General features: G+C 45.5%; 1 protein-coding gene across 18 annotated transcripts in view; it reads left to right on the forward strand.

Moving 5' to 3' along the window:
• The window catches only part of CADPS (calcium dependent secretion activator), a 471,340-nt gene that overhangs the window by 256,048 nt on the left and 188,230 nt on the right, over positions 1 to 27,062 (forward strand). For all 18 annotated transcript variants that reach the window (XM_061396481.1, XM_061396488.1, XM_061396484.1 and 15 more), the window contains exon 7: positions 26,808 to 26,919. In XM_061396481.1, coding sequence (XP_061252465.1) covers positions 26,808 to 26,919 — 112 coding nt within the window. The remainder of the gene's footprint in view (positions 1 to 26,807; positions 26,920 to 27,062) is intronic.

A 27,062-nucleotide genomic window follows, 5' to 3' on the forward strand; every position in this document is an offset into this window, starting at 1 on the left:
CCAGTGTATCCTCAAAGCCCAGCTTAGCTCAGGGATAAACAAAGAATTCTGTAATAAGAAGGAACTAAGATGCCTAAGGAGAAGGCAATGGCACCCCACTCCAGTACTCTTGCCTGGAAAATCCCATGGACGGAGGAGCCTGGTAGGCTGTAGTCCATGGGGTCACGAAGAGTCGGACACTTACTGAGCTACTTCACTTTCACTTTCATGCATTGGAGAAGGAAATGGTAACCCACTCCAGTGTTCTTGCCTGGAGAATCCCAGGGACGGCGGGGCCTGGTGGGCTGCCATCTGTGGGGTCGCACAGAGTCGGACACGACTGAAGCAACTTAGCAGCAGCAGCAAGATGCCTAAAAATACCAGTACACCTAATGCTTGGCCCTTTCCATTTATAAAACATGTTTGTATTTCTTCCTTCAGTAAGGCTGGCTGTCTGTCTTTAAAGTCCTGACAGTAAAGGACTTTATATAAAACAGGAAAGCCTACTATCACCATGTTCTGGAAAACAAATCAGACGTGCATATGCATCTAGGCCTGGTTATTTAACTGTTAGAAGAAGTTTCATGACCCAGAAAAACAAACCTTAAGGGTCTGGAACACAAGCAGAAGTGCGGGTCTGTCTTGCACCCTGTGGAGTATCCACTGCACCTAGAACTCAACCTGGCACAGAGTCCAAATGCGGTATGGTCTTTGTTGAGAGTAGAGAGGTATGCAGAAGCTGGGGACATTTAATTCCAGCTCGTCCCCCTTCCACACTCAGACTCTCTAAGACACTGGAGGGCCCACTCAGCCCTGGGCCAGGTTGCCTGGCGATACACACCAGCTCCAAACTGAAACCAACTCAGGGAAACAGTTCAAGAAACTCTGCAGGGTAGGAGTAACTGCAGCAGGAGGGAGGGGTGATCAAGGGCCAGAATGATTAGGAAAGGTGCCTGGGGCCTAGTGGGATTTGCAAAAAGGAAGAATGAGGACCCATTATGGTGGAGAAAGCAGACTCAGCAAAGTCTTCATTTCTATCTTCTTGAACTACAGGATTTCCCAGGTGGCATAGTGGTAAAGAATCTGCCTGCCAATGCAGGAGACGCAAGAGACACAGGTTCAATCCCTGGTCAGGAAGATCCCCTGGAGGAGGAAATGACAGCCCATTCCAGTATTCTTGCCTGGAGAATTCCATGGACAGAGGAGCCTGGCGAGCTATGGTCCATGGGGTTCCAAAGAGTCACTGAGCAACTCACACACACACACACACACACACACACACCCTTTCTTTCATATCCTTTTCCATTATGGTTTATCACAGGTTATTGAATATAATTCCCTGTGCTCTTGTTGGTGTTTAGTCACTAATTAGTGTCCAATCCCTGGTGATCCCATGGACTAGCCCACCAGGCTCCTCTGTCCATGGCATTTCCCAGGCAAGAATACTGGAGTAGGTAGCCATTTCCTTCTCTAATGGATCTTCCAACTCAGGGATCGAACCCACATCTCCTGCATTGCTGGCAGATTCCTTACCACTAAGCCACCAGGGAAGCCCCTGTTTATCTATATCATTCTATATATAATAGTTTGCATCTGCTAATCCCAGACTCCCAGTCCATCCCACACTCCTAGGCAAGACTCCCTAGCCAGGGGACCTAGGGAGCTTGGGAGGCAACGAGTCACTGTTAGGAGAGAGGAGAGTGAGATTCAGGTCGTTGAGATGCTGCCGACCCAGCAAGCATTTCAAGCCTAGAAGCCTGCCGTCCTGCCCCGCCTGGATGGCATTCAATCTCTTGCTTTGCTGAGGGCCGCTCTTGGCACCTCTGCTGCCTGCCTTCCATCCTGCTCCAGGTCAAGGACCCAGGAGTGGCCCCAACCCAGTTCCGTAATGGAGCATGCAACATCCACTTCCTAGAAAACTCTGTGACTGCCCCACATCCGGAGATGTGTCTGTATTTTGTATTCACACGGGAGTCACAGGAAAATCTCCAGTATCTTGGGCAGAGATTAAAGAACAGAAACAAAGATGCTGAACCCAGAAGCGGGGGTTACGTTCCTCCCACCCAACCCCTTGCTGTACGGATGGAATGGCCGATCGAAGAGAGAGCCTGGAACGTATGCAGAGTTGCACGGGACTCCAGTGGGGGCTGGAGCATCCTGTGCTCCTTCTGACCTAGCACCCAGCATCCTGAGAGAGGCAAGGGGCATCGGGATTCCTCTTCCATGCAGGAATTCCTGCTCAGTGTCAGGAAGGCCACGCCAAAGGTGCCAGTCTGGAGGCTGCTCAAGGCCCTCACTGCTGGGGTAGAGGGGTATTCACTTCAGCAGGCGCCGCACTTGTTCGATCCCAGTTTCACTTTCTGATAATAAGACATGAGTATTAGCGTGGCTTTCTGAAAAGATGACTCTGAGGTCAAGCTGTCGGGGCTGGAGTCTCAGCCTCCCTGCTCACTAGTCTGGTGACCTGCAGGCAGGTTCTCTAATGGGGCTAATGTTTTGAGCCCCGTTTCCTACTCTGGACACTGCAGTGCTGATGGTACCTGCTCTGTAAAGCTGCTGCCATGATGGAATAAGACACCGGGTTTAAAGTGTTCAGCACAGTACGCAGCATAATGAGCTGTGTTGATTTACTATTATTGTTGTTGTTTAGTGGAGTGACCTTGATCTAGTTGCTTAAAGACTGAGCATATCAATGGTCTGTAAACTGGGGGGTGAAGACTGTACCTTCCGACGACAGGGGTAGCAATTCAGTGAGCTCCATCAGACACAGTGCTTGGCACAGACCAGATACATAGTAGGCCCTCAGTCAGAGTCTTCCGTGAGTGAGCCATTGGATAGCCCTGAATGATAACAGTCCCTCAGGCTTCCCTGGCATCCTTACCCTTCCAGGAGGAAGGGACTGAGTCTGTCTTACTAAGCGATTCTTTTTTCAATAGAGGTAAACAAAACCTAACAATATAAACAGATTCGCAGTTGCCCAAGAGTAAAAAAGCAATCGATAGCACCCAATAAATAATGAGTACCTTTTTGTACATCAGTAAGAGCGTAATGCTCCATCCATACAAAACGATTTTTCTACCACCAAACATGCCCAACAAATAAATAAAGGCAACACAAAATCCATAATCAGAACCTCAAACCAAGAGATGCGTCCATAAGCAGTCTCTGTCCACAAATAATGTATTGATGAGCTGTAACAGAGAGGTCACTGGGGGAGGGCATAAAACACAGCCTAAGGAATAATAAGTGAATGTCTCCTCTCATTAAGGAAACTGTAATGCCTCCTCAAAAACTACAAGAATAGGACACCAAACATTTTTTTCAGAGCCTTGTACATTCTCAGCACTCCAAAGAGGCAGAAGGAGCAGATGCTGGGGCCAGAACTCACTCCAAAGCACAGGCATTTCTGATTGCTGTCATCCCTTTGATGGTGGCAGAAGTGCTAGAGAAGCTAAAGAAAGCCTCCCCTCCCCAAAGCCTTGACTTGAACAGCCCTGCTTTAGAGACATGCTATTTTGAATGCAGGCAACGCTTTTCCAGCTGGAACATGCATTGATCCCAAAGTCCCAGAGTTCAACAAGGAGCATCTTCCTGTTAAGCCAGCTTACTGATAAAATTGGAAAGATTTTTATATTGAAACAAGAAATCCGTATAATGGGATAGAACACACAATACATAGGAATTTTTTAAATCAGTGACTTTGAAAAAGTGGTTGCAGAGTGGTGTTTCAGACATGCCCACCATTCTCCTGAGTTCAATACAGTTTATTTACCTCCACCATTAAAAAGAACTGAACTGAAACACCAGATCTCTTGGGCTTTCACTTACACTGCACGTATGCAGTACCTTGGGAGGAAGGTCAGGCCACAGGTCAGCACACTTTTTTGTGAAGCGCCATACAGCAAATGCAAGCTCTGCAGTCTTTGTCACAGCTACTCAGCTCTGCCTTTTCATGTGAAAGGAGCCACGTGTGGTGTATAAATGAATGGGCATAGATGTGTCCAGTAAAACTATTTACAAAACCAAGCTGCAGGCCCAATTTAGCCTATAAGATACAGTTGGTGATCCCTGGGTTAGACCATTCCTAGTCATCATTACCTAAGTAAGATTAAGTTATTGTACAACTAACCTAGCAGTGGAGCTCCATGAGAGCAGGGACTTTTTCCTACCTAATTTTCCAAGTATGGAGTACAGTGCCTAGGCCTACTATGTGCTGTGCTATGCTAAGTCGCTTCAGTCATGTCCGACTCTTTGCAACACTGTGGACTACAGCCCACCAGGCTCTTCAGTCCATGGGGATTCTCCAGGCAAGAATATTGGAGTGGGTTGCAATTTCTTCCTCCAGGGTATCTTCCCAACCTAGGGATGGCCAATAAATGAGATGAAAGAATAGATAAAGGAGGTTTTGTGTTTTCTGACTAATCTGTATTCTGTTAAGGACATGGAGGAACGGAACACAGGGCAAGTAGATTTGATTAGGAAGAATTCTAAAGAAAGGCTCAAAAAATAGAGCAGCGCAATGCAGTCTGAAAAGCAAAATGTCAGACTCCGCTCATGAGGATCAGGCACCTGAAAGGAAGAGAGGGCTGAAATGTGGGAAGAAGTCAGTGAAGAAGCAACAAGCAGGTCAGTTGGGGCTTTGCTTTCCTTCTGTTGCAGTGAACAGAACTCTGATTCTAACTGGCTTAGACTGAGACAGGAGTCCATCGTTTGATTTAACCGAAGTGTCCAGGCCTGCAGGCATGGCTTGACCCTAAAGCTCAAATGGTGTCATCAGGTGTTTCTCCTTCCTTCAGCTCTGTCCCTCTGGATTGCTTTCATCCTTGGGTAACCTCTTCCCTTAGGGAAGCAAATTGGTTGTTGCCAGTAGTTCATGGGTTACATTCTATGCGTGTAGTGAAAGTGAAAGTCACTCAGTCATGTTCATCTCTTTGCAACCCCATGGACTATACAGTCCATTGAATCCTCCGGGCCAGAATACGGGAGTGGGTAGCCTTTCCCTTTTCCAGGTGATCTTCCCAACCCAGAGATCGAACCCAGGTCTCCTGCATTGTAGGCAGATTCTTTACCAGCTGAGCCACAAGGGAAACCCAAGAATACTGGAATGGGTAGCCTATCCCTTCTCCAGCAGATCTTCCTGACCCAGGAGTTGAACCAGGTCTCCTGCATTGCAGGCGGATTCTGCATGTAGTAACCCTAAAGGAAAAGCATCTTTCCTTTGTTTTTTAGCCAAAGTTTAGCTGACTCTTAATCAACTGAGTCAAAGATCCACACTTGATTCAGTCATCCTAGCCTAGGAAATGTAGTGTCAAGAATGGCCACCTCTCAATTCAGGAGTGGGGTCAGCTTCACTCGAACCATATGAACCAAGGTCAGGGAGAGGTGGTTGCCAAGGCAGAATCACTGTAACTAGAGGCGGGGGCAAGAATGCTGGGCAGGAACAATAACAGATGTCCGTAAACTTCACCCAGTTCACTCGTTTTCTCTGGGCCACCTCTACCTGCCTTGTGATAGTTCATTTATCATACCAGACCTACAGATTTCTACCGTTTACCCAGAAGCCTAAGTCAGCCATCCTCTGTGACTGCCGTCTCTTTTCTGTGGACGTGAAGAACTGACTGCTTGTGTGTTAGCTTCTGTTATAGAGCTACTACTGAGTAGCCTCCTTCTCCTCTGAAGGATTTTTAGTACCAGTGCTTTCAACTGCCCCTCCCCAGTATATGGCCTCTGCCCATCCATATTTTATCCATTTTAAAAAATTAATTTTTATTAGAGTATGGTTGCTTTACAATGTTGGGTTTCTGCTATACAGCAAAATGAATCAACCACAATCCCCCCCCCCCCCGCTTTTGAACTTCCTTCCTGTTTAGCTCACCACAATATATTAAATAGAGTTCTCTTTGGTATACAGTATATTCTCATTAGTTACCTACTTTATTTGTTGTTGTTTATTGTAAGTCTTCTTAGTGAAGACTTATTCTTCACTAAGTCATGTTCAACATTTTTGTGATCCCCATGGACTGGAGTCCACCAGGCTCCTCCGTCCATGGGATTTCCTAGGCAGGAATACTGGAGTGGTTGCCATTTCCTTCTCCAGGGAATCTTCCCAACCCAGGGATCAAACCCATGTCTCCTGCATTGGCAGGTGGACTCTTTACCACTGAGCCACCAGAGAAGCCCCTAGCTATTTTATAAGTAGTATCAGTGGTGTATATATGTCAATTCCAATCTCCCAATTCTTCCCACCCCCCCATTCACCCTTGACATCCATATATTTGTTCTCTACATCTGCGTTTTACCGATTCTTAGGACCTCTGCTAGTTGCATCTGCCCCCCCCATGATGGACTTTTAAATCATTGAAAATACATCAGTCTCACTGTCTTCTGAACCACAGTGTTCATTACCTCTATTATCCATTTATTAGCTGACTGTATTCTGCCTTGGGACATTTCTTGAACTATATTAAACCATTTAGCTCCTCTGGGCATTTTTTTAATTGTTCAGAAAATTACTTTGTTCTTCAAACAAACAAGGACCGAAACTGGGAGCCAGACATCTTTGTAGCACCTCAGAACTTAAGCTTGTGATGTGCAAAGAGTAGATCACCAGCTTATGTTTTCCAAGAGATTGATCGTACATTTTTTCCCAAGGTGCCAGGGTATCATAAAATTAGAAAATGTAAGATATCTTATTCTGCAAGATTTTTTAATAGGATTAGAACATTTGAATAAAAATCATTTTTAATTTTAAAAAGTCCCTGACTTTACTCAAACAACTTTAGTAAAATGTGGACCTAACAAAATACAGATGGACTATACCTCATGGTAAATACCTGTAGAATTAGACACTCAGAAACAGCCCTCAGCCTTGGTGAATTCCTAGAACACCTTACCTGTAAAATAGAAGTAGTCATACCTGCATCATAGGGCTGTTGCAAGGATTCATGCACATGATATCCATACAGTGTTGGGCATCGTGTCAAAGATTCATAGTTAATAAATATTGCTGCTGCTGCTGCTAAGTCACTTCAGTTGTGTCCGACTCTGTGCGACCACAGTCCATGGGGTCATAAAGAGTCGGACACAACTGAACGACTTTCACTTTCGCAGTGCATCGTCTGCAATTTCACACGATGCACTGTGAAAGTGAAAGTCACTCAGTTGTGTCCGACTCTTTATGACCCCACGGACTATACACCCACTGGAGTGGGTGGCCTTTCCCTTCTCCAGGGAACTGTCCCAACCCAGGGATCGAACCCAGGTCTTCTGCATTTCGGGCAGATTCTTTACCAGCTGAACCACAAGGGAAGCCCAAGATGCACTGTAATGTGATCCTTTATTACAGAATCAGCATTGGCTAAATCAGTGTCCTGATGATAATTACATGAGACTTCGGAGTTTCAGGGGGAACTTTTGGGATGGCATTCCTGTGAGAAGGCCAGGAATTTAGAGGTCCAGGGACATATGGTTATGGACTGAATGTTCATGTCACCCTTCAAATTCATATGTTGAAGCCCTGATTCCTCCACATGATAATAATTGGAAGTAGGGCTTCTGTGAGACAATTAGGTTATGAGACTGGTGCTCTCATAAATGGAATTAGGTTGTAAAAGAGACAAAGGAGAAATGGTCTCTCTGTCATGTGAAGACATAACCAGGAAGCAGGCTCTCAGCAGACACTGAACGTGTTAGTGCTAGGACTTGCCAGACTCTAGAGTAGCCAAACAAGATAAATGTTGTCCAAGTTACCAGTCTAGGGTATTTGTTAGAGCAGCCCAAGCTGACTAAGACAGTGCCAGAGTATAAGGAAATGTAGAGTTATACACAAGGTGTGCTGTAACATGATCCATCATTAAAGGTAAGGCACTGGCCAAGCCAAGGTGCCTGCACATGACCATGAAACTGCCGTCTCACTCCTCAGGTAAAGCATGAATGTGTCAGTCTTTTAAACCATCCTGTAATATCACTGCTGTTGGAAGGGCTATGTCATATATCAGTCACCCATTGTGCCTCTTAATGATTTTCTGGCATTTTTTTCTCACTCTCTCAGAGCATAACTCCACTTCTGCCACCTTGCATGAAGGGAAGAGAACATGTCAGTGCCCTGAACATCACCAATGTTTGTGCCTGACAGAAGAAGAAAAAAGCCTGTCCGATCCAGACAGCTCTGCATTTTCACATTAGGCACATGTTGAATTTTTAATAATGCAAATAATTCATAAAAGTTTATAAGCAATAATAGTGGATAATGAAATTATTATTCCCCCTCCACTTAAAGTGATGAAATTAATGACCACAATTCTATAAATTTTCTTGGACGATTGATGAAGGGAATAAAACTGATTTTATTGTGCTTATGATGAACTGCCAGAGCCTAAGCTACAGATTAGAGGGAGAGGGGGTGTTTGCAGGCAGCGGAAAAAGGCATGCAGACTTCTGTAGGGGGATGACACTCGAACTTAATTGCAGAGCTGTGTGGTATTGATTTTGCTCCCCTCCTTCATGGGCAGGGGATGAAGCTGTGTGACAGTGTGCACTCAAGAGGTCATGAATTGTCTTATCATTTATATAAATCTGGAAACTGTAAGGGGAGGGTTTAAACACTTAGATACTGGGAATTCTGATTTTAAACAAATTTACTTACCACATTTTACTCAGTGTCTTCAGAGGGGGGGGGGCGGAAAAGGGAGGGAGAAAAGAAGGAAGTTAGGGAAAAGGGAGGGAGTAAAGAGAGGGGGGATATCAAACCAGACTCATTCATTTACTCAGGATTTTCAGGATACTGAGTACCAGGGATTAACTGGAGACCAGGAGCCTAGATCCCTCCCTTCTGCCATGATCCCCCACCTCATTCTCCCTTTACTTCACTAGAGGAGGGGGATGATGAAGGATGTGGGCGGCTTGATGGCAGACCCCTCCCCTCTGGTCTCAGCCCAAGCACCATATCCTAAATCTGTCCCCTGATTATCCAACCTAATGTAGCCCTGCCCCGGCATTCTCCGTTATGTGACCCTACTCTACTCTCTTCACAGCGTCTGTCCTTCCCAGAAATCATCACACTTATTTATCTGGTTATTATCTGTCTGGCCCAGATGATAAAACCTTCTTCGTGAATGCGGGGACCTTCTCTGTCTTATTCACTGACTCTTGCCCCAAACCTAGAACAGTGCCCGGCACATATGGTGATCAACATAGAGTGGTTGGTGAATTTGTGAATGAATGAACAGATAAACAACAACAAAAACCCAACAACAAATGAGAAATATCAAAGCAAAATCAATAAGCCTGCTGTCATTCACTGGAAAACTCAGAGAGAGTATCAAGGGCAGCTGTCCAGTCAGTTCCCTTTTGTCCCCAATTCTGTCTTATGGCTCCTGCGCCTCATCTTGCAAGTCCAGGGCAGAAGTCATCTGCCTGGCACCCAGTAATTCATCTCCATTGTAGACAACAGCAGTTAGGTCCCGTGTCTGTTATTGAATTGATTTGGATTAAAGTACATGGAGTCAGAGGTCTCAGAAACCTAGAGGAACCCTGGACCTGACCCAGAAAGTCTGTCAGGGGATGGGTAGGGAAGAGGCAGGTGGAACACTCTAGGAAAGTCTTTGCCGTTGGGCAGCTAAAGGGGGAATTCTTAGTGAGCTCCTCTACAGACTAGAGAAACTCCCCAAGTACAGCTCCAGTGTTATCACTATGCCTATTATGATTTATTCAGTGTTTTATGTGTTATAGACACTGTGTCAAATACTTTATGTGTTCTATTTCATGGAATCTCATAGCAATCTATGATGGAAAGTCTGATGAGTTTTCAGATAAGGAAGCTGAGGCCCAAAGATTTTAAGTAGCTTCCCCTGGTTACCCAGCATAGAACAGATTTCTAGCTGGCCTAGAGTAATTGGAATGTTCTATTGATAATGAAAGTTATTCTGAAATCAGAACTCATCAATAGCGTTATTTCAGAATCAATTCTTTATTCAACAGACATTTGTGAAGTGTCTAAAATGTGTAGGTCACTACTCTTGATATAGATATGGCAGAGAGCAAAGCTGACGAAAGCTACTCTCCTTCACAGGGTATGGGCTCTAGTGGGGGCAGATGAGCAATAAACAGACAGAAGTGAAATGTATGTCAGATGGCAGTAAGTGCTGAGGATAAAAATGGAGCAGGGAAGGAGAATAAGGAGCCTGGGGATGTTCTTTTTTAGACATGGTGGTCAAGGAAGTCTTCACTGATAAAGTGACTTAAGCCAGAGCCTGGAAGAAACCAAGAGAGTAATTCATCCAGGGCACGGGGGGAGAAGCGTTTCAGACATAGGGAACAGCACGTGCAAAGATGCTAGGTGGAAGTATGCACGGCGTTTTCAAAGAACAGCAAAGAGACTGCGCTGGCTGGAGCTGAGTGAATGAGAGTGAAAGTGGAAATATCAGAGCCAATGCAAGTCCAATTCCGGTAGTGCCTTGGAGGCAGTGGTGAAGACTTTGTCAGTTATTTTGACTGAGCTGGAGAGGCACTGGAATGTTTGGAGCAGAGGAATGATGAGAGCTGACTTGCATTTTAAATGATCACTATGGTGAGATACAGAGAAGGCACTGGCACCCCACTCCAGGACTCTTGCCTGGAAAATCCCATGGACAGAGGAGCCTGGTGGGCTGCAGTCCATGGGGTCGCTAAGAGTCGGACACAACTGAGCGACTTCACTTTCACTTTTCACTTTCATGCATTGGAGAAGGAGATGGCAACCCACTCAAGTGTTCTTGCCTGGAGAATCCCAGGGATGGTGGAACCGGTGGGCTGCCATCTGTGGGGTCGCACAGAGTCAGACACGACTGAAGTGACTTAGCAGCAGCAGCATGGCAAGATAGAGATATAGAGAACCAACTTATGGATACCAAGGGGGAGAGGTGGAATGAATCGGGAGATCGGGATTGACATATATACACCACTGTGTATAAAGTAAAGCACTGAGAGCCTACTGTATAGCCAGGGAACTCTACTCAGCACTCTGTGGTGACCTAAATGGGAAGGAAATCCTAAAAAGAGGGCTTATGTGTATACATAGAGCTGATTCACTTAGCTGTACAGTAGAAACTAACACAACATCATAAAGCAACTCTACTCCCATAAAAATTAATTAAAAGAAAATAGATCACTATGGTTTGGGGGGAGGGGTGGGTTGGAGAATACAGGGGTTGAAGAAAAACAAATTAGAAGGCAGTGTACTAAGTCAGGGAGGAGATGACGGTGCCGTGGGCCAGGGCTGGATGAGTGGAATGGTGAGACGTGGTCAGATTCTGCCTATTCTTTGAAGATGGGACCAGTAGATCTTCTGGAGTCATAGATGACTCCAAGCTTTTGGCCAGAGCAACTGGAAGGATGGGTTTGCCCACTGCTGACCCGAAGAGGACTTCAGGGGAGCTGGTTTGAATTGGAAAGGGTAAGGTTAGGAGTTGAGTGTTGAACGTATTAAGTTGGGGGTGCCTATGAGACATCATTAGTGTGGTCGTTGTGGACCAGGATTTCTCAGCCTCGGCGCTGCTGACATTTTAAGCTGGATGATTTGTTGTTAAGGTTTCTCTTGTGCAGTGCAGAGTGTATAGCAGCAGCCCTGGCCTCTACCCGCTAGATGCCAGTAGCAGTACATGCACGCACCACTTCAGGACAACCCAGAACACTGGAGTGCGTTGCCATTTCCTTCTCCAATGCATGAAAGTGAAAAAGTGAAGTCGCTCAGTCCTGTCTGACTCCTAGCGACCCCATGGACTGCAGCCTACCAGGCCCCTCCGTCCATGGGATTTTCCAGGCAAGAGTACAGGAGTGGGTTGCCATTGCCTTCTCCCAGAATGTCTCTAGTCATTGCCAAATGTGTCCTGCGGGCTCAGAACCATCCCCACGAGAACCACTGCTACAGACAGAGAAGAGGTCCATAGACTGAAGCTTGGCTATGCTGAGGTCTGGAGAGAAGATGAAAAAAGCAGCAAAAGGGACTGAGGAGGCATGGCCCATGAGGCAGGAGCAGAGCCAGGAGAGGACACTCACGCTTCACTTGCTGCTTGAGTGAATCTCGGTGGTTATGTTGGTTAAAAAAATTTGCGAACTAGTCCATCATGGTGTAGGTATAGAGAAGTTTATGGTATGTAGATGCTGGCTGTTCCTGACAACCCAGGTGTGCCAAAGGAAGGTTTAATCACAGCCTTCTTCAAGAAAACCTCCAAGTTCAACACATGAATTTCTAAAGGGTCCTTTAAACCCCTGCCACCTCCAGGAGCCCACAGTTAATAACAGTGACTAACTGTTCAGCCAAGCAGGTGTTCACTGTGCTGGTGCTTTACCTGGATGATATGGTTTATTCTTTATAACAACCCTATGAGGTAGGTATTTTGTTTATCCTCAGTCTGCAGATGAGGAATCGGAGGCTCCAAGAGGTAGTGTATCTTGCCCATGATGACACAGCTTCTAGAAGAAGGATCCGAGTTCAAAACCAGAGCATGTGACCGCCTGAACACACATTTCTAGCCACAGCACCTTGAGGTGTCCTCACTGGCTGCACCTACGTTTTCTGCACTCTGTTTTCCGATACATTCAGCCTCAGTGTGGTGGAAATCTGACAAAGCAAAACAGAGCCCCTACCAAGTGGCCAGTGGAGGGCATGGAGAAGGGTCCGGAGCTGACAGGCTCCAGGTGGCTTTCACTGCAAGGCTGATGTCCGTCTGTACACGAGGCAGAAGAGGACACAGGAAGGAAGCACTCAGTTATGCTAGCATGACAAAAATAGATTCCATTATAAAAACACAAGGAATATTTGTGAAGTCTTCCAAAGCACTGAAATTTTTATGACCAGGGGCTAAAGAAGGAGGTTTTGTTACTGGGAGGAGGATTTGTCAAATCCCAGAGCCGGTGAGAAAACTCAGTCCAGAGGCAAGTGGTTGGCTCTTGATTTGAGCATATCAGGATGCCTGGCCTAATGCCCTGCTTTTTGTTTATGTCTCTCATGGCACTAAGACAAGAGAGCACGTGGGCCTTGCAGGTAGGAAGAAATAATGACAGTATCTGCCTGCTTACTTTTTCTGGGCAAATAATGTGAAGCTGATTTATACTGAGAGGATGTGTGCAAGTCAGCATTGAGTGGGGGTTAAAGCTCATCCTGGCTCCTATCAATTGCAGGGACTTCAAATTGACTATTACTGTTATTTTTAGATCATTTTTAGTATTTATTTATTTATTTGTCTGCACCAGGTCCATCTAAAGATCAAGTGAGATCTTTAGTTGTGGCATTCAAACTCTTGGTTGAGGCATGTGGAATCTAGTTCCCTGAATGGGTATTGAACCTAGGCCTCCTGCATTGGGAGTGTGGAGTTTTAGCCAGTGGACTCACCAGGGAAGTCCCCAAATGTATTATTTCAGAGTGAAAAGCAAGTGCCAGTCATGAAATACTAGTTATATCTGGGCCTGAGACAGTCTAGGCAGCAGAGTCATCTTACGTGCTAGACTCCAGGAGGTACTGTGCCTGGGACCCAGATGTTCCTTAAGAGGATGAGAAATTAGCTAAACCTCAAAAGGAAATATTTTAATTCCAAATTGAAGATAATTACAAAATCAAAAATAATATTGAATTACATGTCTCTTAAATTTACCCTCCATCACTAGTCGATGGCAAGTCAATCCAGCTTTCATTCGGCTTTGTGTATGTTTTTGGCAAGATGGTCTGGAGGAGTCCTTTCAGTATGTTTAATATCTGTGTGGGTGGGAGTTCCAAAATTACTGTAGCTGGGCCCTGGGAGGACCCCTGTGGTCAGCACAAGGAGAGCCAGACTTGAGTGGAAACATAGGCAATGTTTTCACCCCAAAGGCAATGGTACCCCACTCCAGTACTCTTGCCTGGAAAACCCCATGGACAGAGGAGCCTGGTGGGCTGCAGTCCATGGGGTCGCTAAGAGTCGGACACGACTGAGCGACATCACTTTCACTTTTTACTTTCATGCATTGGAGAAGGAAATGGCAACCCACTCCAGTGTTCTTGCCTGGAGAATCCCAGGGACTGGCGGGGGCCTGGTGGGCTGCCGTCTGTGGGGTCGCACAGAGTTGGACACAACTGAAGTGACTTAGCAGCAAGACAGCGTCAGTACACCTTGGATGGTTGAGTGGTAGTGATATTTCTCTACAAATGAGATTTGTCACTTTTCAGGAACAAGTCTCTGGCTTCACTCTGGACCTGTGCCATCACACTTGATCTCGAGAGCAGTCTTCCCAGTGCCCTAAGACAACACCTCAGTCCTTACTGAAGGGCATTTGGCCAGCTGGCCTATTCAATGTTTCCCTCTAAGACTCCTGGCATTCATGACCACTCCCGGTGGTTCCTCACAAATGTGAAACAGAGAGAAAAAAGAACAGATCCACCAGCCAGTCCCTGGGGGGACGAGACAAGCACGGCTCACAATGGTGTCCTCGGAGATTCCCCTCTGTGGGATGATGGGAACCCAGCCCAGGGAAGCAAAGCCAACAATAGCTCCCACAGTCCCCTCTATCTATCAAAGGCTGCTGGGAGGTCTCACGGGAAGAGACTGGCGCTTGGAGGGCAGCCGATGCTCCCAATGGCCATCCCTGAACCCCAAGTGCTGCCTCTGTGTGCCTTCCACAGCTCAGGTGCCCACTCAGACAGAGCTGCAAATGTTGGGGGCACTCAAGTGTCGCTGAGGTTGGCTTGATGCTCATCGCTTTCCATGTGGGAGGCTTAATCTGGAATGCCTTTGATGTGGTTAAGTCTTCCCCTGGGAGCGCTTGACCACAGGTGGTGTGAGAGACACGGGCTGCCTGCCTCAGGCTTGGGAAGTGTCTGACCCTCCTGCTCCCTAGGGGACCTGGTCAGTGCCTGTGGCAGTCTTCACCAGCACACTCAGGCCTGAGTCCAGTTCTTACACTGTGGAGAGACAGCCTCATTTAACACTGGCAGACAGAGTGGTTTTATGAGGACATATGAGCTGGGAACTATTTTTTTTCAAAGCAACAAGGTTTTTAGACGGGTATTTATTGAGTGACTGCAATAGACTTTTTAATAATATGAAAGGACTATGAGATGTGTGTGAGGTCTCCCATGTGTGCTGTCCTAGCTGAGGGCTCTGGACCATTCTATACGACATAGAATAGAACGAGGATGATGTGATTCAGCATCAGATGAAGGCACTCTATCAGTGATCTGTTGCCATGTAACAGACTATCTCAAAACTCAATAGCTAAAAACAGTCCTTTATTTCGTTCACTTATGTGCATATTCTTAGAAGGCAATGGCACCCCACTCCAGTACTCTTGCCTGGAAAATCCCATGCTCGGAGGAGCCTGGTAGGCTGCAGTCCATGGGGTCACTAGGAGTCGGACACGACTGAGCGACATCACTTTGACTTTTCACTTTCATGCATTGGAGAAGGAAATGGCAACCCACTCCAGTGTTCTTGCCTGGAGAATCCCAGGGACGGGGGAGCCTGGTGGGCTGCCGTCTGTGGGGTCGCACAGAGTCGGACACGGCTGAAGTGACTTAGCAGCAGCAGCAGCTTGTGCATATTGCCTGGGGGCTAGCCAGTTCATACCAAGCTCAGCTGGCTGGCTCTGCTTCAGCTGTGGGTCTGGTTGGCCTTGGCTCCTCTCTCTGGGTTGGGCTCAGTCCTGCTCCAGGTAGATCACTGTGGGATCCAGATTGAAGGTCCAGAGCTACCTGGAGGAAACTCTACTCAAAATGATGACGGAGGCTCAGGAGAATAAGCCCAACCATTCAAGCACATTTCCAGCCCTTGCTTCCATCACATCTGCTAATACCCCATTGGCCCAGGAAAGTCACCTGGGCAATTTCAAAGTCAAATTTGGGGATTATATACTGTGCCCAGAAGGAGGCCAGGGCAAGTAATCACTGGACAAACTCAACACCAGTGGGGCAGGAAGAAAGCTTTTCTCCTGGAGAAGGCAGGGTAGAGTGAATCCCTTTGAATAATAGTCTGATACACTGCCCCCCACCCCAGGGTCAAGAGAAAGCCAGAGAAGGATGGTATACAGGGTCGGGGTAAGAGGAAGTGTTTCCGGCCCTTCCTGAGAAAAGGAAGTCTTGAGAAAATGACAGTGCATTTTCAGCTCTCAGTCCTGTGCCATTGCTGCCAACATAATCAACCGAAATTCAAGTCCCAATTTTATCGTCTCCAGGCTGAGAAAACACAAAAGTCATCGCCCAGATGGTTTTGAAAACACTTGCAAGGTCAGCTCATAACCTGATGTTTGATTCTGCTGCTGGCAGTTGGAGTGCTGTTGTGTGTTTCTGAGATGTCCTAAATAATTGTGGAGGTCTTATTGATGACTAGACTGGGAAGCATTTTTCTCACCTAATTCTAACAAGGGGATGCTAAGTGGGAAGCATTATTAATGTCCTCATTTTACAGGTAAGAAAATGGAGGCCACAGACATTCAGTCAGCTCTTTAAGGTCACTCAGATAGCCACTCAGTGGCTCAGCTGGTGTAGAACCCAGGTTGCTAGACTCTCGGGCCTGCTCTCTTAATCCTGAACTCCATAGATAATGCTAGCTGTTAGCGCTTCTCTCATTTAATTGGGGGACAGGCAGATAGGAAGCGCTCTAGGTAGACAGTCATAATGTGCCCATTTTATAGACACGAAAACTGAGCTCTGAGAGACAAACTCATTTGTCTGATATAATTAACTGTGAAATGATAGAAATTAAACAGTCTGACTTCAAAATTCATCCCCACTGCTCCAGCTTCCTCATTTGTAAATAAGGAGCTTGGCCACAGTGATCGTCAGGACCCCAGTCAACTCGGTCTGTTGCTCTGTCTCTCCTAGTTGTTTTTCATCATTTGGTTCAGGTTCTTAGTGGAACCACCTCGGAGTGCGAAGGGGTTTGCAATGCATTTTGTAATTCCCCTGGCCAGGTTTTCTGACAGCGTTAGTCTCTCTGACGGTATACCTGTAAATCTTCTGGAAGCTGCAAGGTGTCCTAAGGTAGGTTCAAGTTCTAAAGACACAGGCCCTCCTAGCTACTATGAGAATCACAGGTTGCAACCCAAATAACCAGCTCAGGTTACCAGAGCAATTATAGGAAAAAGCATAGTGTGGGGAGTTAAATAAGGGTTGGTCGGCTGAGTCACAGAGAGAAGAAAGTGAATGAACATATTCTCAGCAGGCTCCTACAGGCATCTTTTTGGTGTCTACCATGCAGTGAACAGTTCACTTTTTCTAATGGTCTGTAGGACCTTAGAATAAACAGATAGAGAAAGACAGCTAGGTGATAGAGATGCAGGAGAACTTCAGAATGGGTAGACAGCCATCATTTCAAATGACAGAAACTCACCCCCTTTCATCATGATAGAGGATATCTTTATTCCACACCACAAACTCCAACCCTGACACTCAAGTCATATGAGGTATTGTCATCTTCGTGATTTAGCCCTTGACATGTCCTCCCAGCCCTGCAACCCCATGACTCCCAGCCCCAGGCTCACGCCACCCCACTGCACCAGCACTGCATGCCACCCCATCCACGCTAATCCCACACCATTCTCTTACTTAACTCCAGCCTTGGGTTTCCCATTGAGATTCTTTTTGACCACCTATATATTTTCTTATGAGTCAGCTTCCAATAAGGAATGCAGCCTCGATTCTAACGGCTGGATAGGATCTTGACAGAGCCAGGCTTTAATGGATTTCTGGTTTCTAGTCTGGAATGTAGAGAGCTTGGAAGGCATGGGTTTTGTTGTCAAAATAATAAAAAGGCTGAACAAACAGAAAATCAGCAGCTCTCCTTAGATCCATCAAGGAATTTAAGTCACAGGGAAAACCACTGTACCCAAATTTAGAGAGACAGACAGAGAGAATCACAGCCTACTGGAGCAAAGACTGGGAAAAGAAATTGCTCCTGGATCCACATGGGGTTCCATGTACTTAGTACGTCACTTTCAACAAAAATGATGAGAAGATACAAAACACAATTCGAAGAGACCAAGCAAGGATCAGAATGAAGCTCGGATATGGTAAAGATGTTGAAATTATCAGACTGGAGATTTAAATCAACTATGATTAAAATACTAAGGTCTCTAATAGCAAAAAGAAAAAAAAGTAGATAACATACAAGAACAAGAGGGTAATATAAGCAGAGAGATGAAAACTCTAAGGAATCAGAAGGAAATGCTCAAAATCATATAGCCAGGCTCTTATCTTTAGGATGAAAAAATATTAGTCTCCCTGCCCTTATTATAGAGATAAGTAAATTGTTTGTCCAAAGGTTTGTCCAAGATCACATAGCTAATGAGAAAACTAGGATTGATAGGCAGATCTTTGTACTCTTATCTCCTCTGGCCTTCATTCACCAGGCATTTATCGAGTGTTCCTTCTTCAGTGGGCAGAGCTAAACACTGGACTGCCACAGTGATGGGCTTGGTCCCCACTCTTATAAAGTTTTTGGTAAAGAATTTTCCTGTACTTCTTCTTTCACTTTGCCAAAGAATGTAAGTCCAGGTGAACCCAACATTGTTAAATTTCTCTTTCAACTTGAATCTCATCTCCAAATGTGCATATGAGTGTGAATAAAGTCACAATTCATTGAATCCATTCCTTCAGGAAATGCTTATTGGACATGCACCACGTGCCAGGCGCTGTGCTCGGTGTTAGGGATACAGCCATCCTTAGACATCGTGGGTACACAGGCACGAACCCTGCCCTTGGGGGAGTTCTTGCAGGAGGAGACAGACAAGAAACCAAATAAAGAAGTGCGGGTAATTAATTGCTTCTTGGTAAAGTTCTAACTGTCCACTCATCCACCCTCTTTCTGGCACTTCTGACCTTTCTTTTCTGAAAGGTCAGTTCCTTTGACTACGCTGGGGATGCCTTAGTGGGACAGATTTTAGGGGAGAAAGTTAAAGCTGAAGTTTGGACACATTGGATTTCTGATTGCTGGAGAGGAACTGTTCCAGTGGAAATGTCAGGTAGGCAGATTGGAGCCTCCATCCCTCTGCCTCCTGGACAACCCAATTTCTACAAAGCAGACACCTCATTTGTGTAGGCAAGAGGGAGTTTAGCTTTAGTCCATTAAAGGCCCCGAGTCACATCCTATCAATTAGCTTGCATGAAACACATCATGGTGGTGCAATTGATTTGCTCGATGTAGAGTAGCACGCCGTCTGCCTTGAAAGGCAGGCCAAAAGATTTTAATGTAGTTGTCTCCAGGCAATTAATAACTTTATCCCTCTTAGCAACAGGACCAAGGGACTTTCATTCCCTGAAATGACACTTCTCCCTTGTTAAAGCCCACAGTTAATTTTACGAACCACACCAATCTAACACCCAGCTTGCATGAGCCCTATACCTTGAATAAATGCAAATCTAGTCTCCGTGGCATGAATGATGGCCTTATGCTGAGCATTGCCATGGCAACTAATGACATCATTTCCCCCCCCCCCAACACCAAACTGCACAAAATCCTATTCTCCAAGGGTCCTTAATTGCCTAACATGGGTGTGTTCTTGGCTTACTCACATACGCATTCATAAATATCATTCTGTTGTCAGAGGTTTGCAGTGGATGTTTACTGTCATTTTGGGAGGTATATTCCCTTTGTGGCAAATGTTGTTTTTTGTTCATGAGGGGGGTGGGGGAAATTCTAATGAAAATTACTGTGTGTATTTGATTAGCAACATTTGTTGATAACATATGGTCTGAGGAGGCTTCTGCAAATAAGAGGCTTTAAATAGTAAACAGAGATGGGACTGCGATGGAGCAGATGCTCTCTGAGCACATAGTAGAAGGTGGCTTTGCCCGTAGATTCCTCCCTTCCTCCATCCTAGCACATCCCTCTTCCCTTTTCTACCCCATCCCAGATCAAAGCGTTCATTTTCAAAGCAGCAATGCTGTGGAACAGGTTTGGAAAAATAACGTGCTGTGACTTTAAAAGTCATCTCCATCCTTCCCCAAATATGAATTATCTGCTACTCTTGTTTATTATTTGATATTAATAATGATGTAGTGTGGCTGAATGACTCAGCCAGCTCAAGTGGATCTGAAAGCAGCATTTGGACACCACGTGTCTGAAACACGGTGATACCCAATCCCCGGGTTTCCTGTACACCAAGAGCCCCAGCGAGAGCTCGGGGAAGGATTCCGTGCAGCACGCTGAAGCACCATGTGGCGAGCTCTCCTTGTAAGTGCGTGTTTACAAGTTTATCTCTGTGGATGTGCTCTGGTGAGCATACTCCTAATCTGCTAATGAAGATAAAACATTTCCGTTAGACTGAGCTGGTGATTGAACTGTGTGTGTTGGAGGGGTCAGCAAACGTTTTCAGTACAGAACCAGAAAGTAAATACTTGAAGCTTGTTGACCATAAGGTCTCTGTCGTAACTACTCACCTCTGCTTTTGAAGTGCAGAAGGCTATTTGTAAATGGATGAGTGTAGCTGTGTCCTAATAAAACTTTATTGTAGGGCATTGAAATTTGAATTTCATCTAATTTTCATGTGTCCCAAAATATAACTCTTCTTTAGATTATTTTTAGCCACTTGAAAATGTAAAAACCACTTTTAGTCCATCAGCCATACATAAGCAGGTAGTTAGCCCATAGACTTTAGTTTACCCGTGGTCTGTAATCCTAACATGGAAGGCTTACTTTTTTTTGGTGCTTTCCGTGAGCTGGATATTGAGTTGAACACTGTATATGCAAATAGCTTATCTGCTACTTATCCTTCCATCCACCCTCTAGGATCAGTACTGTTCTTAACCCAGTTACAGATGTGAAAGGCGAGGCTCCAACTCACACACAACAACTGTTGTCATTTCTGGACATGACATCGCCCTAAGTAGAATATAACATCTGTAAGAGCAGCACTGACACCTCATTCATCTTTGGATCCACAGCAGCACCTTGCAAAGTGATTTGTACATCGTAGACATTCAGCAAGTGTTCTCTAAATACAGGAGGGCAAAGTACAGGTCTGCGTCCTAAGCAATGGAAGTCAGAGCTTCATCCAACACCAAGGCACATATAGTTTCTTCAGCTGTTCTTCTGTTTGTTCTCCACCCTCTTGCAAAAGGTATTTGATTTGGAGTGAACATACATGTCTCGGTACACGTTCCTTCATATTTGGAGGCGCCACTGTGAGTGATTGCATTTGCACAGTCTCTGCTTGTGTTGCTTCTGGTTGAAAAGACCAAAAGTAATGACAGTAGTTCATTTGGTAACTTGGTGACACTTTCCAACATTATACTGTCGGCACCCACCTTGCTTCCAGGCCTTGGCCTTGTGAGCTAACCACTCTTGACCTTCAAAGACCTGCTCCTTGCTCATCAGAGTGCTGTCCTTGCTGCTATGTCTTTTGGGTCCCCCCTTCATGTTCCCAGACACTGTATTACACTTCAGAGTGTTGGTGCTCCAACAAATCTTCAAGGAGATAAAGCCCTCTCTTTGGCTTAAAGGAGGCAGTCACACCCTTGGGTATCTCCTGTGTCTGATCTTTTCAAAAATCCCCTGAATCTGGTGACATGACTCTTCTGAATTTGTCACATCTTCCTAGTCATTAAACAAATGTTTGTTGTATGTTGGGCCTTGTGTTTGGTACAGTAGATTTAAAAAAAAAAAAAGTCATGCTCCTTGCCCCAAGATATTCATCTAGAGAGGGAGCTAGACACACAGATGATTATCAATTCTAACACAGCTTAGTGAGTCATGGAGAAGCGGTCAAGCCCTATGATGCATGGGCTTTATGATCAGAAACTCTGAGTTTGAAGCCCAGTTCTGGGATAGCCTGAAACCCTGGCCGAGTTACTTAACCTCTCCAAGTCATAGTTTCTCCACTGATCAAGTGGCAATAATTATAGGATATGCCTTACAGAACTGTCAGAAGGATTAAATGAGATAATCCATGAAGAGAGCTCAGCCCAGAACCTGGCAAAATAAGCACTCAATTGGCGACTGTTTTTAGTGCTTTTGTGAGCTGGTTGTACAGTGTGAGTGCAGTAGCAGGTGTGATAAGACCTCAGAAGAGGGCCACCTCACCCACTTGAGTTTATGTACCCTGTGTTCAGGGAGAACTTGGTTAACCTTCCCAACTGCTGCTTGCCATAAATACTATCAACTTCTGGTCTTTTCCAATCAGAGTGGAATTTTATTTCAGGCCTGGGAAGCTCTGAGAAGAGGTATTCATCTTAATAGCCACAGTCAGTTCTCAACAAAGGAAAAGAAATGAGTAGAGAAGAAGGCAACCATGAGAAACAGATTCATTTATCAATGTTTGGCTCCACCAAAAAGACCAGGTTCCACCACTGATTGATTTGTCTGCAGGGTATGTAGCACTCTGTGAAGCATATTGAGCATGTGAAATAAATTCAGAGTGGTCTCATTCTTTCCGAAACAGAACTCGGCCTTTGAGTTACAGAGGTAGTTGATGTTAACAGGATCCCGACACCAAGGAGTAAGTTGGTGGCATTTGGGAGGAAGGCAGCTTGGCCACATGGCTAAAAGTTTGGGTGGTGGAGCCAGAATGCATTTGCTCGCTGTGACCTTGGACACATTACTGTCCCCTCTGAGCCTCAGTTTCCTCATCTGTCACTAGGGAGGAGATCATTATAAGCATTTCACAGGATGGCCAAGGGGGCTTAAAAAGATAAAAATACACATTTGACCATAGGAATGTGTGACCAGCACATACTAAGCTCTCAGGAAATATGAGCTGTTTTTGTTATATTCAGGTCTTTTCCATGGTTGGAAAAAAACAGAGTGAACATTTCCATGACTTTTTTCCCAGAGGGGAGAGGGGCAGGGAAGGGGCTGATAAGTAAATCTCCTTGGGGCACCTCCTAATAGGAAGCATTGCGGAAAGGAGCTGGGAGTAGTTTTCACAGAGTCTTGTGACTGTGACGACCTTCCCGCTGACCACCACCATCACACGTTCTCTGACCACACTAAACAGACTGGGTGGCCTTGGGCTCAGAGCCTGATTCATGAGCTTCTGACCCCTGTGGCTGCGCAGGCCCCACACGCAGACATTTGGTATCATCCATGCTCTTCATTCCTGTCTTGAAATTCTTAATTCTTTTATCTTTGACCTTGAGTCAGTTAAGTGGGGTCTTATGGAATAACACGCATGTGTTTGAACAGAGGAAATACTCAGAGAAAGGAAAACACTATATTTCAGTGTCTTTAGCACTTTTTCCTGCCTTTTGAACAAAAAGCCCACATTTTCATTTTGCGCCAGACCCTGGAAATAACATAGCTAGTCCTGATTACACTGAGGGCTTTCTCTTTTTTCCTGCTCCACTGGGCCGGGTCACCATTTTGAAATCTGGGGGATAAGCTGGGAGTCTGTAGCAACCAAGCAACTTGAGGTGAGCCAAGGGCCATGGTAGGAAGCCAGGGGCACAGCTGCAGGCCTGGTGGAAGGGAAAGGAAATCACTGGTCAAAGGGACAGAGTTGTCAGGACAGCCTCCAGTAGCTTGAACTCCATCCAGCTGATGAGGTCTCAGAGACCTTGCCGTGCCCCATGGTCTGAGTCATGTTGAATGCCTCATGAGCTGAGCAGCCTTGGGTGGCACCAGGGGTCCAGGCAGACTGGGTTTGTGCCCACCAAACAGGCCAGAAAAATCCTTACACACCAGTGTCCAGGACAGTGTCCCAGGGATCCAGTGTGAGGAATGCCCAGGGACCTGGGATCAAGGCCTCTTTGTGACCGTAATAGAGTACCTCATTTTAGAACACTTTTGGTTTCCAGCAGGAATCTTCCTTATTTCCTTGACTAAGCATGATAAATGCCCAAAGAAATTCATAGCACAATTAACATAAATAGTAATGATCACTGCAAAACTGTTAATAGTGCTTGTTATTGAATATAACATTAATAGCAGCAAGAGCTATAAATGGGAATTAAGAGATTTGGGTTCCAGCCCAAACTGATCACAGTTCACTGGAATAAAATGGACAAGATCCTCAAGTTCTTAGTTTTCTCATCTTTGAAATAGGCACAGTATGAACTTTTTACCTTGTGCAGTAGGAAGGGTAAAGTCCCTCTTGTTTGTTCAGCAAAGGGTCAGATACTTAATAAGAGCTTAATACATATATGTTGAATGAATAATGCAGAAGATCAGTGAGTGTCATGGTTTCTAGAATACATCTGTGTATCCTTATTTGCGGAAGGAAGGTAGGTAGAGTTTGAGGGGCTCTTACCCTGTCCCAAGCCTGCTGCTATTTACTGTTTATAACTGGTCTCTGAAATTGTGTTATTTTATCACTAAGAAAACTGAAGCTCAGGGACATTGACTCGCCCAAGTCCTACAGTTTGTCAGTGACTTAACAGGATTTGAATGAAGAATGTTGGGTTCAAAACCTAACGCCTTGTCATGTTGCCTTTGCTGGGACAGAAGCTCCCCATCTTAGGAGCTTGGGAGGAGCTGCAGTAGCTGATGACCAAAATGAGGTGCTTCCATCTAAACATCTCACGTTTTGCTGTTGCATTTCACCTGTTGCTGCTTGTCCTGTCTCATGTCCTCTTCATGTCCTCTGCCTTTCTCTCTGTGACTATGGTGTTTCGTCAGTGGTTCTCAAACACTTGGATCCCCGTGGAGCTGGACATCCCCTTGTCTCCATTTTTTGCTCTCTTGCCAGCTCTCTAGGTACCTCATGTTTTTGAGTTAAGTTAGTGAGATTTAGCCTATTGTGTACAACCATGAGATTAGAAGCCAGGGTTCCATCATTTACAAATGAAGAAATACAAACAGCCAGCAAACATGGAGTAACATAGTCAAGCCAGCTATTTACCACAGAAATGCCCATGAAAACAAGGATGACAAAATTGGCCAGATGAAAAAAAGAACAGGGATACCCAGAGGAGGCAAAAGCCTTGTGATTTGCGCTGTCCTTGGAGAAGGCAATGGCACCCCACTCCAGTACTCTTGCCTGGAAAATCCCATGGACGGAGAAGCCTGGAAGGCTGCAGTCCATGGGGCCGCTGAGGGTCAGACATGACTGACTGACCTCACTTTCACTTTTCACTTTCATGCATTGGAGAAGGAAATGGCAACCCACTCCAGTGTTCTTGCCTGGAGAATCCCAGGGACGGGGGAGCCTGGTGGGCTGCCGTCTATGGGGTCGCACAGAGTCGGACACGACTGAAGTGACTTAGTAGTAGTAGTAGTCCCATATGGTAGGAGAACAGTCACCACCTGTGTGGAAAGCATTTTGGAAATGGACGATCACTTCCAAGCCGTGAAAGTCATCATTGTTGAGCACAGTCCCCACAACATTGTAGGAGCACTACCGTGTTTGTTGATGAATGAATGAAGAAATGATCTCCCATCTAACTCCCTGATTCCCAAGGAAATACACAGAAATGAAGTTAAAAAGTAATGTCCAACCCAATCTCAGAAATACAGCAATGGTTAAATAAATTATGATGCATCTATAATATTACAGTCATTAAAAATAATGTTCAGTGAGTAATCCATAATATGGAAATTGACCGTTACATAGGCAAACTGAGAAACGTTTCTGTACAAAATTATATCTATTCCCATTTCCTAATTCTGTAAAAGAATATATATTTGCATAATTTATTTATTCAACAAATATTTGTTAAGTTTTTTTTGTGTGCTAAGTACTGTGGTGATGCAAGATAAACAAAATACACAGTCATGCATTTATGGAGCTTACAGAATACGAGAGGATCTAGTTACTAAATGTTCACCACAGTAAATTAGTCATTACAAATCTGTGATTCTTAGGATAGAAAATTAAACAGTACATTCAAGAGAGTTTAACACTGGAACCAATTGAGACTGGGAGTTCAAGGGACATGGTCTCTGGGAAAGTTATTTAAGCTGAGCCCTGAGGAGTTAACCAGGTGAGGGGTATGGTGGAGAGAAGCACTGCCAGCAGAGGGAGCCGTGCAGGCAACAGCCTGGAGGAAGCATGATGAAGAGCCCATGACCCTCTGGTGGATGACAGGGAGACCGTACCAGGGGTCTGGATGGCCTCCAGTGCAATGGAGCAGGTTCCACGGAAGGGTTTAGGGCAGCAGCTCGGTGTAATCCACTCAGCACTTTAAGAAGATCACGCTATTTCAGGTACAGAGTGGATGGAAGTGGCTCTGTGAGAATCATGCGAATGAGTGAAAAGGTCACATGTCAGGGGCATGTTAGGGGCTCATGTCAACCCAGACTGGCAGATGCCAGGCAAGCCAGGGGCTCCCCTCTCGGGAGATCCACTATGGTTCCCAGAGATTGGTGAGTGGGGAAGGGGGTTTCCCTCATCACATTCTTCCACCTTCATTCCTCTTTAGCAGTGCTGAGCTCCAGCCATTGCTCTAGTCAACATATCTGTGAATGTCAGTGGAAATAGGACTCCCTCCCTCCCCACTACTAGTGAGGTCTCATTGTAAAGTCATATGTTAGCTCCAGCCAGAGGAAGCGCCGTCTCAAAATCTAGAGCAGCAGTTTCCAAGAACTAGGGATTGATTCATAGGCTACAAGGAAATGTTAGCAGTTACCCTGGAGTAGTTTGTGGGGAAAGCAAGTGCATGGGACAAAGTTCTCACCAACTTGATTTCATGCTAATTCCAAGTGATTCCTTCTAGCGCTCTGTGAAGACCCCTGGCAACTTTCTGAGCATCTGTCTTGCATTTGTCTAACAAGTTAATTAACACTTTTTGTCATTCTGGCAGCTTGGGAGGGGAGGGAAGAGGGATGTGACAGCCAGTGATGATGCCTGGGGTTAACCCTGTGTTCACCCAGCCCAAGAAGAAGGCAGGGCTAAGTTGAGCATTGTCACAGTGGGGGGCTCCACGATGACCTCTCTGATTCTGTCCACAGCTGGGGCACCCAGGGTGACTTCTCTACAACCCACGCACTGCCCGCTGTAAAGGTGAAGCTGTTCACGGAGAGCACAGGAGTCCTGGCCTTGGAGGACAAGGAGCTGGGACGGGTAAGTGCTCCCTGCAAAAATGCAAACACACTTAGAGAATACATGTAGGAAAAGATTTAGGATTTATACTCAGTTGATTATCAGCAGTGTTTTCTACCTTCGTTCCTATCTGATGGGAGTATTCAACAGTCAGGTGGAATGCA

The sequence above is a fragment of the Bos javanicus genome, chromosome 22, assembly GCF_032452875.1.
Source record: "Bos javanicus breed banteng chromosome 22, ARS-OSU_banteng_1.0, whole genome shotgun sequence".
NCBI lineage: Eukaryota > Metazoa > Chordata > Mammalia > Artiodactyla > Bovidae > Bos > Bos javanicus.